At 35.5% G+C, this 12,538-nt stretch overlaps 1 protein-coding gene across 2 annotated transcripts; it reads left to right on the forward strand.

Moving 5' to 3' along the window:
* The first annotated feature begins 5,332 nt into the window (after positions 1 to 5,332).
* LOC104900876 (monosaccharide-sensing protein 2) lies at positions 5,333 to 12,079 on the forward strand. 2 transcript variants are annotated; one of them, XM_010688410.4, is made up of 7 exons: positions 5,334 to 5,628; positions 5,808 to 5,932; positions 6,364 to 6,474; positions 6,672 to 7,232; positions 9,699 to 10,633; positions 10,742 to 10,929; positions 11,437 to 12,079. In XM_010688410.4, the coding sequence occupies exons 3-7, from the start codon at positions 6,396 to 6,398 to the stop codon at positions 11,879 to 11,881; spliced, it is 2,208 nt and encodes a 735-aa protein (XP_010686712.1). In that variant the 5' UTR covers positions 5,334 to 5,628; positions 5,808 to 5,932; positions 6,364 to 6,395; the 3' UTR covers positions 11,882 to 12,079. The 2 variants fall into 2 exon arrangements, with proteins under 2 accessions (XP_048501486.1, XP_010686712.1); XM_048645529.2 differs by lacking the exon at positions 5,808 to 5,932 and having other exon boundaries at positions 5,333 to 5,628.
* Positions 12,080 to 12,538: the final 459 nt, after the last annotated feature.

Raw genomic sequence — 12,538 nt, forward strand, 5'->3', positions numbered from 1 at the left:
CACCATCGATAATGGTGCGATCGAGGCTATGTGATTTGAGGTAAGCTCTCGCATTTACCGTCCATTACAAGTATCTTTGACCTGAAGCTTCACAAATTTCGTAATCTCTGTTTGCAAGGCTAGCCATTTCTAATTGCAGTTGAATTCATAACAAGGAAATTAGTACTTAAGATTTTTATTATTGCTAAACCATACTTCCTATATGTCAAAATACTTGACACACTTCTCTAGACATACTTGCCGATACATATGTATTAATATCTCTAATTTCCTACATGAACAAATTATAATAGTTGATATTATGACGTATATATCGAGACGAATCTAGCAAGATCACATGTGATTATATTTTTCATCATGTAAAAATCACAAAACAAGATCAAAGGATAGTTTGTAAATAGTGTAAATTAAAAGTCAAACAGTTTCATCTATGTTGAAACAGTGGTAGTATATTATGAAATGGAATTGTAACATTATTTGGGATATCTTGGACATATTGATTTTAACAAGAGTACGAAAAACTGAACATAATTGATTCAGGGAAAAGCAAACAATAGAAGATAAATTGCTTATGAGGACTAACCTAGATATTGCTATGTTATCCTTAAAGTAATGGCCCACTTTGAAGTCAAGAGCGCGGGGAGCTGTCAGGGTAAAATTGGTATTGACTTGCCTCCCTTTGCCCCATTTAGAGGCCATGTAAAAATCAACATGGTGTTTTGTTGTGGTTCAATCATATGCTCAATGGCCTAGTATGCCACACTTATAACATTTTGGACGGGGTTCTTGAAAATTAAATTTCATTTATGTCCCCATTTGGTTTGAACCATTACGTTTCGGGCGCCAAAATTGATGCCGACATCTTCTTTTATTATTACAGTTCCTATCTTGGGATGACCTGCTACTTTTAGGAAGACCCACCTTTATATTCCAGTGTTTACCGCTTTTGTTAGATTGCTCCAAAGTGCACGCTGAGGACTCTTGGTCTATGATGGTGATGAAAATTTGGATCTGAATGTCTATATGTGCCATCTCTTTTGGTAAAGAGAGCAAATTGAACGTGATAACGTGTTGTAATATAGAAACCAAAATAGAGAGGTTGTTATTGTTGTTGTTTATTTTCCTCAAGAAAGCAATGTACTAATAGTGTCAGGTGAATGATTCACCCGGTGATACATCATATCACTATATGTTCATAGTGAGATGTCTAATCCAATCTATGGTATTTGGGTGGTAAATTAGTATCCTTAAATCCATTCAGAATTTATACGACATACATATTATATTATAACAAAAGTACAATACTTGATTTTGTTTTTTTCTTTTGAAATAAGGGCGGAAAAAAAGGAAAGAAAGAAAAACACAACTCACAAATGATGGATAAATAATTCATACATAGTCATAGATAAGAGTAGATAAATACATTCCTAAAAAAAACCACTTGAAAGCTCCATCATCCATACACCAACAAAAGTTGCACCACCAACATCTTGAAAAACCATTTATATTCTCTAAATACATAAATAGTGTAGGTCTACTAAGCCACCTAAACTATTTTCTCCGGATCATTGCGTAAATTAATTGTAATTGGAACTATTTTATGTTAGACCAATAGGCCGATTTTTTTTAACAAATTGAAAGAGAAATTTCATTAGCCAAATGACATCTTCAATAGATATTAAAGAAAAACAAAATTCAATCAAACAGGATTATATCAAATTTGTCTTTAAAAAGACTACAATGAACCAGATCGAGCAATACAATGCAATCCCCTTGTATTTGTTGAATCAAACAACTATTGATGAGTAAGTCTATCATTATGACATAGTTTGGAAAAAACATTCTTGATCGAGCCATGTTGACCGCATTCGAGATTCCAATACCTTCATGTTGAGTGTCGAACTACCATCAATGAAATACCTAAAGACAAAAGAATCATACTCACAACTCTCATAGGAGAGAATAGATCTCCACAATCGAAACTAAAAACATCTTAACAAGATTTGAGAAAATCTCATAAAAAGATACTACTTTATTCAACAAAACAAGAAATAAATGAATTAAAAATTGAAAATAAAAAGAAAATAAGTACTTACTTTTTTCTATCTCTCTGGTAAAGGTTGCCAATCGTGAGGATCACCCAAACATTTTTCTTCAATGATTACTTATTCTTAGAACATCCATCGTTTTCAGCCATCTTTAATTTTTGCAAACACAATTGTCCTATAACTTTACTTCAACTTTAGTAGTAATTACAAATCTACCTTAAAAAAATGACCTCTCCTAGTCCATTTTCTGCAATAAGTAGATGTTGGACAGAGGTGTAGGATGAGCATCCTACACCAGCTCCAAAACGCAAGACAAGAAGAATAAAACGCACTATTCAACATGCAAAAAGTAATTGATTTGACAGCCAAAGTCATTCCCCTTACATCCAGTGTACATGTCGAAAATTCAAAAAATAAATGATTTGACAGTTACTATTCACCATTTAATAACTGATTTGATGTCAACTACCATCATTTCCTCCCATATACTGTTCACCACTTCTCTCTTTTCCACACTCAACTTCCTTCCATGTTTAATGATTTCGTTTTTTAAATTTTTCATCCTTTAGTCACTAAATTTATTTTGGGTTGCAAGAACACAAAGTGAAGAAATACCATTGGCCACCCTTTTGAGAACAAAGGGAAAAAATCCGAAGAAATTTCTGAACCTCTACTTTGAATGTCTGTTATTGTTCATTGTGTGTTATCACATTGTTCACTATATCACAAGGATTGTATTTTGGATGTCTATTATTGTTCATTGTGTGTTATTGATGATTTTATGGGGGCTGTCATTGTACATTTTCATTTTGTTAATGAACAACCACGAAACCAAGAATGTACAAAGAAACATAATAGAATAAAAGTAACCCAATTCCTAAAGCTGATGTCAAGTGAGTAATTTGCGATCTTTGTATATCCTGACGTTTTGATTAGGGATGGCAATGGGGCGGGTCTGGGTCGGGTCCACCTGGACCCAGACCCGTTTATTTTTCACAGACCCAGACCCGCCCCAGATCCGTTGGGTCTAGATTTTTCAGACCCAGACCCAGACCCGCTGGGTCTAGCGGGTCCATGGGTCCTAAATGGGTCCTTCTTAGTTTTAAGTTTTCATCACATTTTTGAATATATGTAATTAGAAATTTTCGCCCTAATATATATAGGTTCCTGTATCCATGGTTAAAGCATTCTCTAAATAAAATTTTAAGAATTAACTCATAAAATATGAAAATGTTACAACTTATAAAGTTACATATCTTAGTGGAGTTACAACACTAACGAGTTCACAAAATAACAACTCATAAAATTTTAGAGTTTAGGAAAAAAAAATTTCTAATATGTAAATGGGTCCGCGGGGCAGGTCTGGGTCTAGCATATGTGGACCCGGACCCAGACCCGACCCGGACCCATTGGGTCTAAAATTTCTGGACCCAGACCCTTATAAATGGGTCGGGTCCTAATGGGTCTAGGTCGGGTCCTGGACCCATTGCCATCCCTAGTTTTGATGTTTGTTCACTAATGAAATTCAATATGTACAATTACAGTCACATACCTCATAGTGTCCAGGTGCCACAAAAAAAAACTCAATATTGGTATTAAAACAAAAGGTCTAACACATAACAACATGATTGTAACCCAGTTAATGTACATGAATGTCAACAAAGTGTACATGTAAGGTACGTGCATGTACATGCAACTGTATGCGGAGCTAATAATAATAAAAAGGTACCGCAACCAACGCAAATAAGGATAAATCACAATGTACGTACGCAGATAATCATTACTTTGATCACTGAAAATCCCCAAATGTACACTCGTATATTATTGTACACCAAACCTCATAGTGCTCAAATCTCATAGTGCTCCAGGTGCCAAAATTCAAAGTGATGAAATACAATATGTTCACTGGATATGAGTCAATGTACAATATTGTTTTATTAAATATTCACTGGTTATGACTCAATGTACAATGTTATAGCAAGATTGTTCAATTTATATGCTTGAATGTACAATATTGTTATGACTGAATGTTCAAGGTATTTTATGAAGCTGATATTGTTCACGGGTTATAACTCAAAACTAGTTATTAGGCCCGAGCTACGCCCTGGGCAAGAAAAATTTTCATTTATTAAAATTATAATTTAAGATGGTAACACTAAATATTATTTGGTCTAGTGGTTAAGACTTTAGTGTATGTTCTTGAGGTCCCGGGATCAAACCTTACACTATGCAATTTTTAATTTTTTTATTGTTGTGGATTACATGGAGTAAAACTTCTTTAAGAAGAGTGCCACGTGGCACCGTTTCTGGCTTAGGCGCGCCTTTTAATATATTAGTATAGATATACATTATTGTTTGATTGAATGTTCACTGAATATCAATGTACAAATGTTTTAGCAAGATTGTTCAATTACTAAGCCTGAATGTACAATGTTGTTATGACTGGATGTTCAAGTTATTTTATAGAGTTGACCTTGTTCTGTGTACAGTAAAGTTGCGTTAATATTCACTGTGTATGACTAAATATACATGAGCTTCACTAACATGCATGCATAACATATTCTATAGACACAAAAAAACAAAAAAAGAACTCAATATGGGTATTAAAACAAAAGGTCAACACATAACAACATGACTGTAACCCAGTTAATGTACATGGATGTCAACAAAGTGTACATGCAAGGTACGTGCATGTACATGCAACTGTAAGTGCAGCTAATAAAAAAAAGGTACCGCAACCAACGTGAATAAGGATAAATCACAATGTACACTGATAGTCATTACTTTGATCACTGAAAATCCCCAAATGTACACTCGTATATTATTGTACACCAAACCATATGCATTTGTACATTAAAATGTTTTTTAAAAATGCAAAACAGAAAATAAAATCAAATATCAACTTTTGGAAATTTATAATAGAAATGAATGAAAATCAAGGAGAAATAAATGAAGAACCAAATAAATGAGAGAGAGAATTGAAATGGTTCTTGAAAAATAAATGAGAGAGAAAGAGAGTGAATGAGTGAGCGATGAGAGAGAAAGAGCTGACCCACTTTTAAAAATACTGTCAAAAGCTAGCCAAATTTTGGCTTCCCTAAAACCATCAAAACAATGCAGTTTTGGACAAGGTGTAGGATGCTCATCCTACACCTCGGTGCATGATCTAATTTGCGCATTTTTTGCCCATCATTCTCTCTCCCCACCCCTATAATAATTCTGAAAAAAGCTATATTTTACAAAAATTATCGCTGAAATAAGTAGGAAATGACAAGTACCCACGCTTTGTCAAAAAAAAAAAAAAGACAAGTACCCACGATTGATTTTTGACAACTTAATGGGCAACTTCACCTCTATATACCCCTTCCATTTTCATTTCTGAACTCACCTTGATATTTCTCTCATTTGTTTCATCCACATTTCTTTCCATTTATAAATTTATTGAGTGTTTTTTTTTCTATTTTGTTAATCTTTGTTTAGCAACTAATTCAGTTGTTAGGTTAATTTTCTAGGCTCACCCCAGTTCCCAGTAACTGGGGGAGCAGAAAGTTCATCCAAGTCCACTGTTGAATGGTGGTTGGTAAGTTATGTGTATTTATTTCAATAAAATCACCAAACAAATGCACCCATTTCAGTTTTAATTTCCATACATATTTTAGTTATTTCCTTCTATAACATTAGCTGATTTCTTACCTTTTCTGGCTTATTTTAATATGATGTAATATAATTGTTGGGATTTTTTTGGAATTATTGTTTCAGTACGAATTGGGAACATTATCAATGAAGTTGGATTCTTAACGGTCATCTCTACCTCCCACTCTCTATAGAAGCTCACTGATGCTCTAATTTCTCATTTCACTGCATTCTTCTGGTTGTCATAAAAAGTGAGCTCTAAAATTAAGCTTTCATCTTTTTTTTTCTCTCTAAAGTCAATTTATAATTTTTTTTGTTGACACTACTTTCTCTTAAAAATGCTAGCTTTTTGAGTGGTGATGAATCTTTGTTTTTGTATCTTCTTGCACTCAGAAGGGGGAAAAAAGGTTGAATTTTTGAAAAAGTTATTTAGATTCTGTTGATGTTGAAAGCTAAATTCCTGTTACATTTCTTTGAAAAAGTAAATGTACATGTAACTGTTTTATCTGGGTGCTTTTGTAATTAGAGAGATTTATAATAATCTATGGGTCACCACTTTCAACTTAGTTGTTTCAGATGTGGAGATTTAGATCTGGTTTACTTTGTTTTTTGGTTTAAATTATTTTTTTGTTTTTAAATTTTTTTTTTTCGTTTTGGGTTAATGATTGGCTGTTCTGTTTAGGGTGACATTGGAATTTATACAGTTCTGACAACATGAAGGGTGCTGTGCTTGTGGCTTTGGCTGCTACAATTGGTAATTTTCTACAGGGTTGGGACAATGCAACAATTGCTGGTAAGATTGCTTGTCCTCTTGTTATATAGTATCTCCAGTCCTTTTATATATATGTATTTAAATTGTTTATTTGTAAAGTTTCATGTTTTTTGGCTGATTGAACTTGAATTCTCCATTTATTGTCATATAAATATATCTTTCTGTAGTCAGTCTTTTGAATATTGCAACACATGTTTTCTTACACAATTATTCTTTAGGGTCTATTCTCTACATCAAGAAAGAACTTGAACTATCCACCGCCATGGAGGGACTTGTCGTGGCAATGTCACTTATTGGAGCTACGGTTATCACAACGTGCTCGGGGGCCGTATCAGATGCTGTTGGTCGACGTCCTTTGCTGATGCTCTCGGCCTCACTCTACTTTATTGGCAGTTTGGTGATGTTATGGTCACCTAATGTCTATATTTTGCTTTTAGCCAGGTTGTTGGATGGTTTTGGAATAGGGCTGGCTGTGACCCTTGTTCCTGTTTATATATCAGAGACTTCCCCTCCAGAGATTAGGGGATTACTAAATACACTTCCTCAATTCACTGGCTCTGGTGGAATGTTCTTATCATACTGCATGATCTTTGGAATGTCACTCATGGCATCTCCTAGCTGGAGAATAATGCTTGGTGTTCTTGGGATCCCTTCTGTTTTTTATCTTTTATTTGCATTCTTCTACTTGCCTGAATCCCCGCGGTGGCTTGTGAGCAAAGGAAGGATGTCTGAAGCAAAGAAGGTTTTGAAAAGATTACGTGGCACTGAAGATGTCTCAGGTTGATCTCTCCATTAATTTCTCGCTAATATGTCATAGTGTATTGTGACTTACCAGAATTGTCCTTGATTTGGCTCAAGTAGTATTCAGAGAGTCAACCTAGGTATACCATTAAACAGTACCTGCATAGTAGTCATCGGATACTTGATTATTTATATACCTTTCATACTGAGAACTGCACAGAAAGTATTGTTATGTAGTATTGCTATGCTTCTCCCAACTATTTGCTGGAAGATTGAATGACAGATATTGAATCTGTAACTTGATGTTAGCTTTGTATCTATTGTGAAGAGTTAAGTTGATCGATTGTGTCAATTCTGAAAATATATCTTGCTTCAGTTATTGGTGATTTAGCTTGAATGTACTCGTACCTGGTTCTGTTTAGTGTCATTCTGTATATAGCTGGGTAAGAACCTGTTCTTTTGAGTACTCTTCCCTGTATGTCAAGTCTTTGCTCTCTTCTTAAAGTAGATTTGTTACTTTTCCTTTGATGAGATGGTCTTTAAACTATTGTTGAATGCATCTTATATCCACTAGTCATCTTATATAGTAAATTTTGGTTTGAAAAGGAAATCCACATTGCACTATAAACATCATACATATAGGTTTTGTTCCATTCTCAATGCATATTAGAAAACATGGGTAGTTTTACCTGTCTGCTTTCAAATAAAGAATGACTCTTAACTTCAGTTTATCCACATAACAATGCTATAATAAAGAAGAAAAACAAGAAAAAGACTATCCTTGGTGAAGCCATGGATCAATACTAGTCATAGACCCTTGGTATGTTTAAATGCCAATCTGTAGGACGAATACAGAAGTTTCTGGTTTTGTAGGGCTTCTGTGAGTTAGAGCTAATGATAAAGAGGATGAAGAGCTATAATAAGATAGCTTCCACCGATTACTTGCTTAGTGAGTGCAGCACATTATCTAAAACCAGTATGTTTATGATGTTTATAATCATGATTTAGCCTTTTACATAAGCCACTGTGTTTATGTCTGCTAGCATTACGGCGTTTGTGCCTTGTGTGAACAGTTCGAGTCTTTGCTTGAGGATGCCTTCCATAGTACAAACCAAGTGATTGTGCTATGGTTCCTTAATAGTCAGGCGTTGGGTCGTTGTTTCTGTTTTTCACTTAGTTCAAATTAAATGCAGTTTCATTCCCGCAAGTGACTGTTTCCATACAGTTGACTAGGCATTTTAAGATTTTTCATATATAAACTGTAGGCACATTAAAAAACCAACTTTCCTATTTCAGGGTTGTGATTAGTTATGCTCTAGGTTTAATACGTTGTCCAATTAACCAAATTCAATATCAAGTTATGAACTTGAAAGTCAAATTCCATGTATTATGATAATTGCAGAGGACATTTTTATATTAGAGAAAAACCCGTAGCTTTGATGTGTATAATATCCCTTCATCAGGCACAAAATTGTGTTTTTACTTATAAAGAGCTACAGATCTTGGCAATACAAAAAAAAAAAAAAAAAAAACAGAGATGCTAGTCTTCAACAAATTGTTGAACTTCTTTTTATCTTTTGGCACTACAAGTCACTGCAGCCTGTGGTCTTCATTGTTGCTTATTCTATGATATGTGGTTCTCCAGCAGTAATTTGTTATATTATCTGCCCTCTTGCATGCATATGTAAGCATGGCCAACATGTTTCATCTTTTCATTTCTGAATTTTAAAATGCCATACCCCTAATTATATAGGGTTCAGATTCTACCAGAATGGTCACTGAATTTCTTCAGTATGATTAGTTCTCTGTTACTTCCCTGGACAACAACTCATTGTACTTGCTCTTTTTTCTGTAATATTCTGCTAGAATTTATCTCTTCTAACTTACTCTAGAGATTCGATAATAGTTGACAGTAACAGGAATCAACTAGAACTGGCATTAAATATATGAACTTGCTTATATATTTTAATTTTTTTTTTCTTTAATTGGGTTGAGTTCTGAACCATTATAGTCGAAGGATTAGCTAAAGATTGAGATTTTAAACGAACATAATCACCTATTATAATGAAGGAACAAGAATATCTAAATGATATTTTATCTGTCTATAAAACTCATTCATATATAATGCAGGTGCTATTACCCTGTGTAATGTGTGTGTCCACGATTTTGAGTGATTTGAGTTTGCGTAACCTAGTATTGCTGGTAATCTTTTGTTTAACATAGTATGCTTATCAATGATAACTTTCTTTTCTCAAGAACACAGTACCTGGTAAGTAGTTGATTTACACCACATGCAGTTGTAGTACACGGCAAGCAACGTCGGATTTATCAGGATGCCGATAGGTCGAATATCTCCTATTACCAATAAAGTTCAAGATTGACCATATTTTGATTCTTAAATTACGCTGGACTGAATTGACATGGCTCAATTATTTGTGATTACCTTATCAAGCAGCTTCAAGAGTGGTCATTTCCGTTTCTAATGCAATAGGTTTCTTTGACAGGTGAATTGTCTTTGCTAGTTGAAGGGCTTGGTGTCGGGGGTGAAACTTCAATAGAAGAGTACATTGTAGAACCAGCAGAAGAGCTAGCAGGTGGTACTGAGAAAGGCAAAGTAAAGCTATACGGAGCAGCAGAAGGCCTTTCTTGGATTGCAAAACCTGTCACTGGACAGAGTGCTGTTGGTCTTGTATCCCGTCATGGAAGCATGGTGGGCCTAGTTGATCCTCTCGTGACTCTGTTTGGAAGCGTCCATGAAAAGCTTCCTGAACAAGGAAACATGAGAAGTGCGCTTTTCCCAAGTATTGGCAGCATGTTAAGCACGGCAGATGCTCATGTTCACAGAGATCAATGGGATGAAGAAAACCAGGATGTTGATGAAGACGATGAGCCAATCGCTGATCCTGCAGGAGGGGAGGATTTTGATGATAATGACTTGCATGCTCCATTGATTTCACGTCAAACAACAAGCATGGAGAAAGACATGGGTCTTCCTCCTGTCTCTCATGGTACTGTTATGAGCATGGGATACCATGGCAGTCTTTTTCAAGGTGCTGGGGAAACTATTACTACTACAGGAATTGGCGGTGGTTGGCAATTGGCGTGGACTTTAGATGAGAAAGAAGCTGAAGATGGAAAGAAATCTAAAGACTTCAAAAGGATTTACTTGCATCAGGATGGCGGGCCGGCTTCTATGCGTGGATCACTTCTATCACTTCCTGGTGGTGATTTCCCTGGAGATGGAGATTGTGTTCAGGCTTCTGCTCTTGTAAGTAATCCTGCACTTTATTCGAAGGAGGTTCTGGGTCAAAGTCCTATTGGTCCTGCGATGGTTCATCCAGCTGAAATTGCTTCCCAAGGACCAACCTGGAAGGCTCTCCTTGATCCAGGAGTCAAGCGTGCATTGATTGTTGGAGTTGGAATTCAGATGCTTCAACAGGTAAGAAACTACTTGTAGATAGATATCAATATTAACATTATCAGATTATCATGTGCTATACAGCTATACTCTATACCTACTTTATAAATATTTGTTTGGTTTATGCAGTTCGCTGGTATAAATGGCGTTCTCTACTATACCCCACAAATTCTAGAAGAGGCAGGAGTAGAAGTTCTTCTATCTGATCTAGGGATCAGCTCTACATCTGCCTCATTTCTTATCAGTGCATTAACGACCTTCTTAATGCTGCCCTGTATCGCTGTTGCTATGAGGCTCATGGATATCTCTGGTAGAAGGTATGTAATCTAATGTATGGTGAGAGTAGTAATTGTTACTGCAATGGTTGCATTCTCTATCTTATTTTTGTTGAACTTATCCGAACTTATTGTAACTAATATGAATGTATTGGAACGTATTAGGCCTGAAACATATTTTTCTAGGTGAAGAGATTGCACCCTATAGTATCAGTTTAGGACACTATATCTAATGTATGATCAATGACAAATTACTTGCAAAACAATCGATCTTCTCTCTGCATGTCCCTTTTTTAAAGAGTATAGCTAAATATCCAAACCGTTTGTTACCAAGCAAGAGAAAGAAAAAAGAGTAGGATGCACACAAGTGCAACTACCAAAATTCCCATTAGAACTCATGTTTGGTAATAAAGCATTTGATTTTTAGCCTTTCCTTGAGCATTTGCACTACTCAATCAGCCTTGTCAGATTCTGCAATATATTCGATTCTTGCCCCTCTTGTGCTCTGTCTCTATACTGACTGTAAGATCTGTGCACCTTTTCATGCAGGTCACTGTTGCTTGCTACAATTCCTGTGTTGATCGCCTCATTGGTTATCCTAGTAATCAGCTGCACTGTTAGCATGGGTAGTGTAATTCATGCTGTCATCTCAATCATCTGTGTTATTGTCTACTTCTGCACATTTGTTATGGCTTACGGACCCATACCGAATATTTTATGTTCCGAGATCTTCCCTACTCGAGTCCGTGGTGTTTGTATTGCTATATGTGGCTTGGTTTTCTGGATATGCGACATTATTGTCACTTACTCCTTGCCCGTCATGCTCAATTCTATTGGTTTGGGAGGCATCTTCGCAATATATGCTGTGGTTTGTGTCATCTCTTTGGTGTTTGTCTACCTCAAAGTCCCAGAAACAAAGGGTATGCCCTTAGAAGTTATCACAGAGTTCTTTTCAGTTGATCCTAAACAGTTAGAAGCCGCTAAGGCGGAGTAGCAACAACATCTCATACAGAGTTAGACAAAAGAGATCGTTTCTTGTTGGGAGATTATTAATTGTTGTCATGATTGCTTTAACTGAGAATAGTTTCTATTCAAAAACAGTTGAATATAGAAAGCGAAAGCCTCTCTATATTTCAATATTTTGTTGTCTCCCTCAAATTGTTATATAATGATCATAATAATTTTATCTCAACCTTTCTTACTTGCAACATATGGGATTCTTTATGAACTAATTTTTCATAAGATCTAGTGTTTCTATGAAGGCAAAAGGTCTCATAATTGTTAAGAACATTAAAGCGAGACGGATGTTTTTTACATATATAACTTATTATCTTAGCTTATACGGAGTAGTTATTGTTATGAGTGTGATGTAAGACGTATCACGTCAGGGGACGTATTAGGGGAGAAATAGATTTTACTTTTGGCCTGAATTTTTGAAGAAGTGCTCTAGGGTTTTAACAACTGCGCTAAGAGTGCTCAAGGTAGCTTCCCCATAAAGAATGAGATCGTCAGCAAACATAAGATGGGTAATTTCCATTTGACTTCCTCGAAGTTTAAAGCCTTTCCACTCCTTATTTTCGTGAATTGCTTTTGAGAGCATTTCCATGCAAATTATGAAAATATAAGGGTATAGGGGGTCCCCCTAGCGGAT

This window comes from Beta vulgaris, chromosome 1 (assembly GCF_026745355.1).
Source record: "Beta vulgaris subsp. vulgaris cultivar EL10 chromosome 1, EL10.2, whole genome shotgun sequence".
Taxonomy (NCBI): domain Eukaryota; kingdom Viridiplantae; phylum Streptophyta; class Magnoliopsida; order Caryophyllales; family Amaranthaceae; genus Beta; species Beta vulgaris.

Bases quoted from the DNA above. Each gene is read 5' to 3' on its own strand.
- LOC104900876 (XM_048645529.2), top strand. From the start codon at position 6,396: ATGAAGGGTGCTGTGCTTGTGGCTTTGGCTGCTACAATTGGTAATTTT. The intron at 6,475-6,671 runs GTAAGATTGCTT...ATTATTCTTTAG, and splicing joins GGACAATGCAACAATTGCTG to GGTCTATTCTCTACATCAAG. The intron at 10,930-11,436 runs GTATGTAATCTA...CTTTTCATGCAG, and splicing joins ATGGATATCTCTGGTAGAAG to GTCACTGTTGCTTGCTACAA.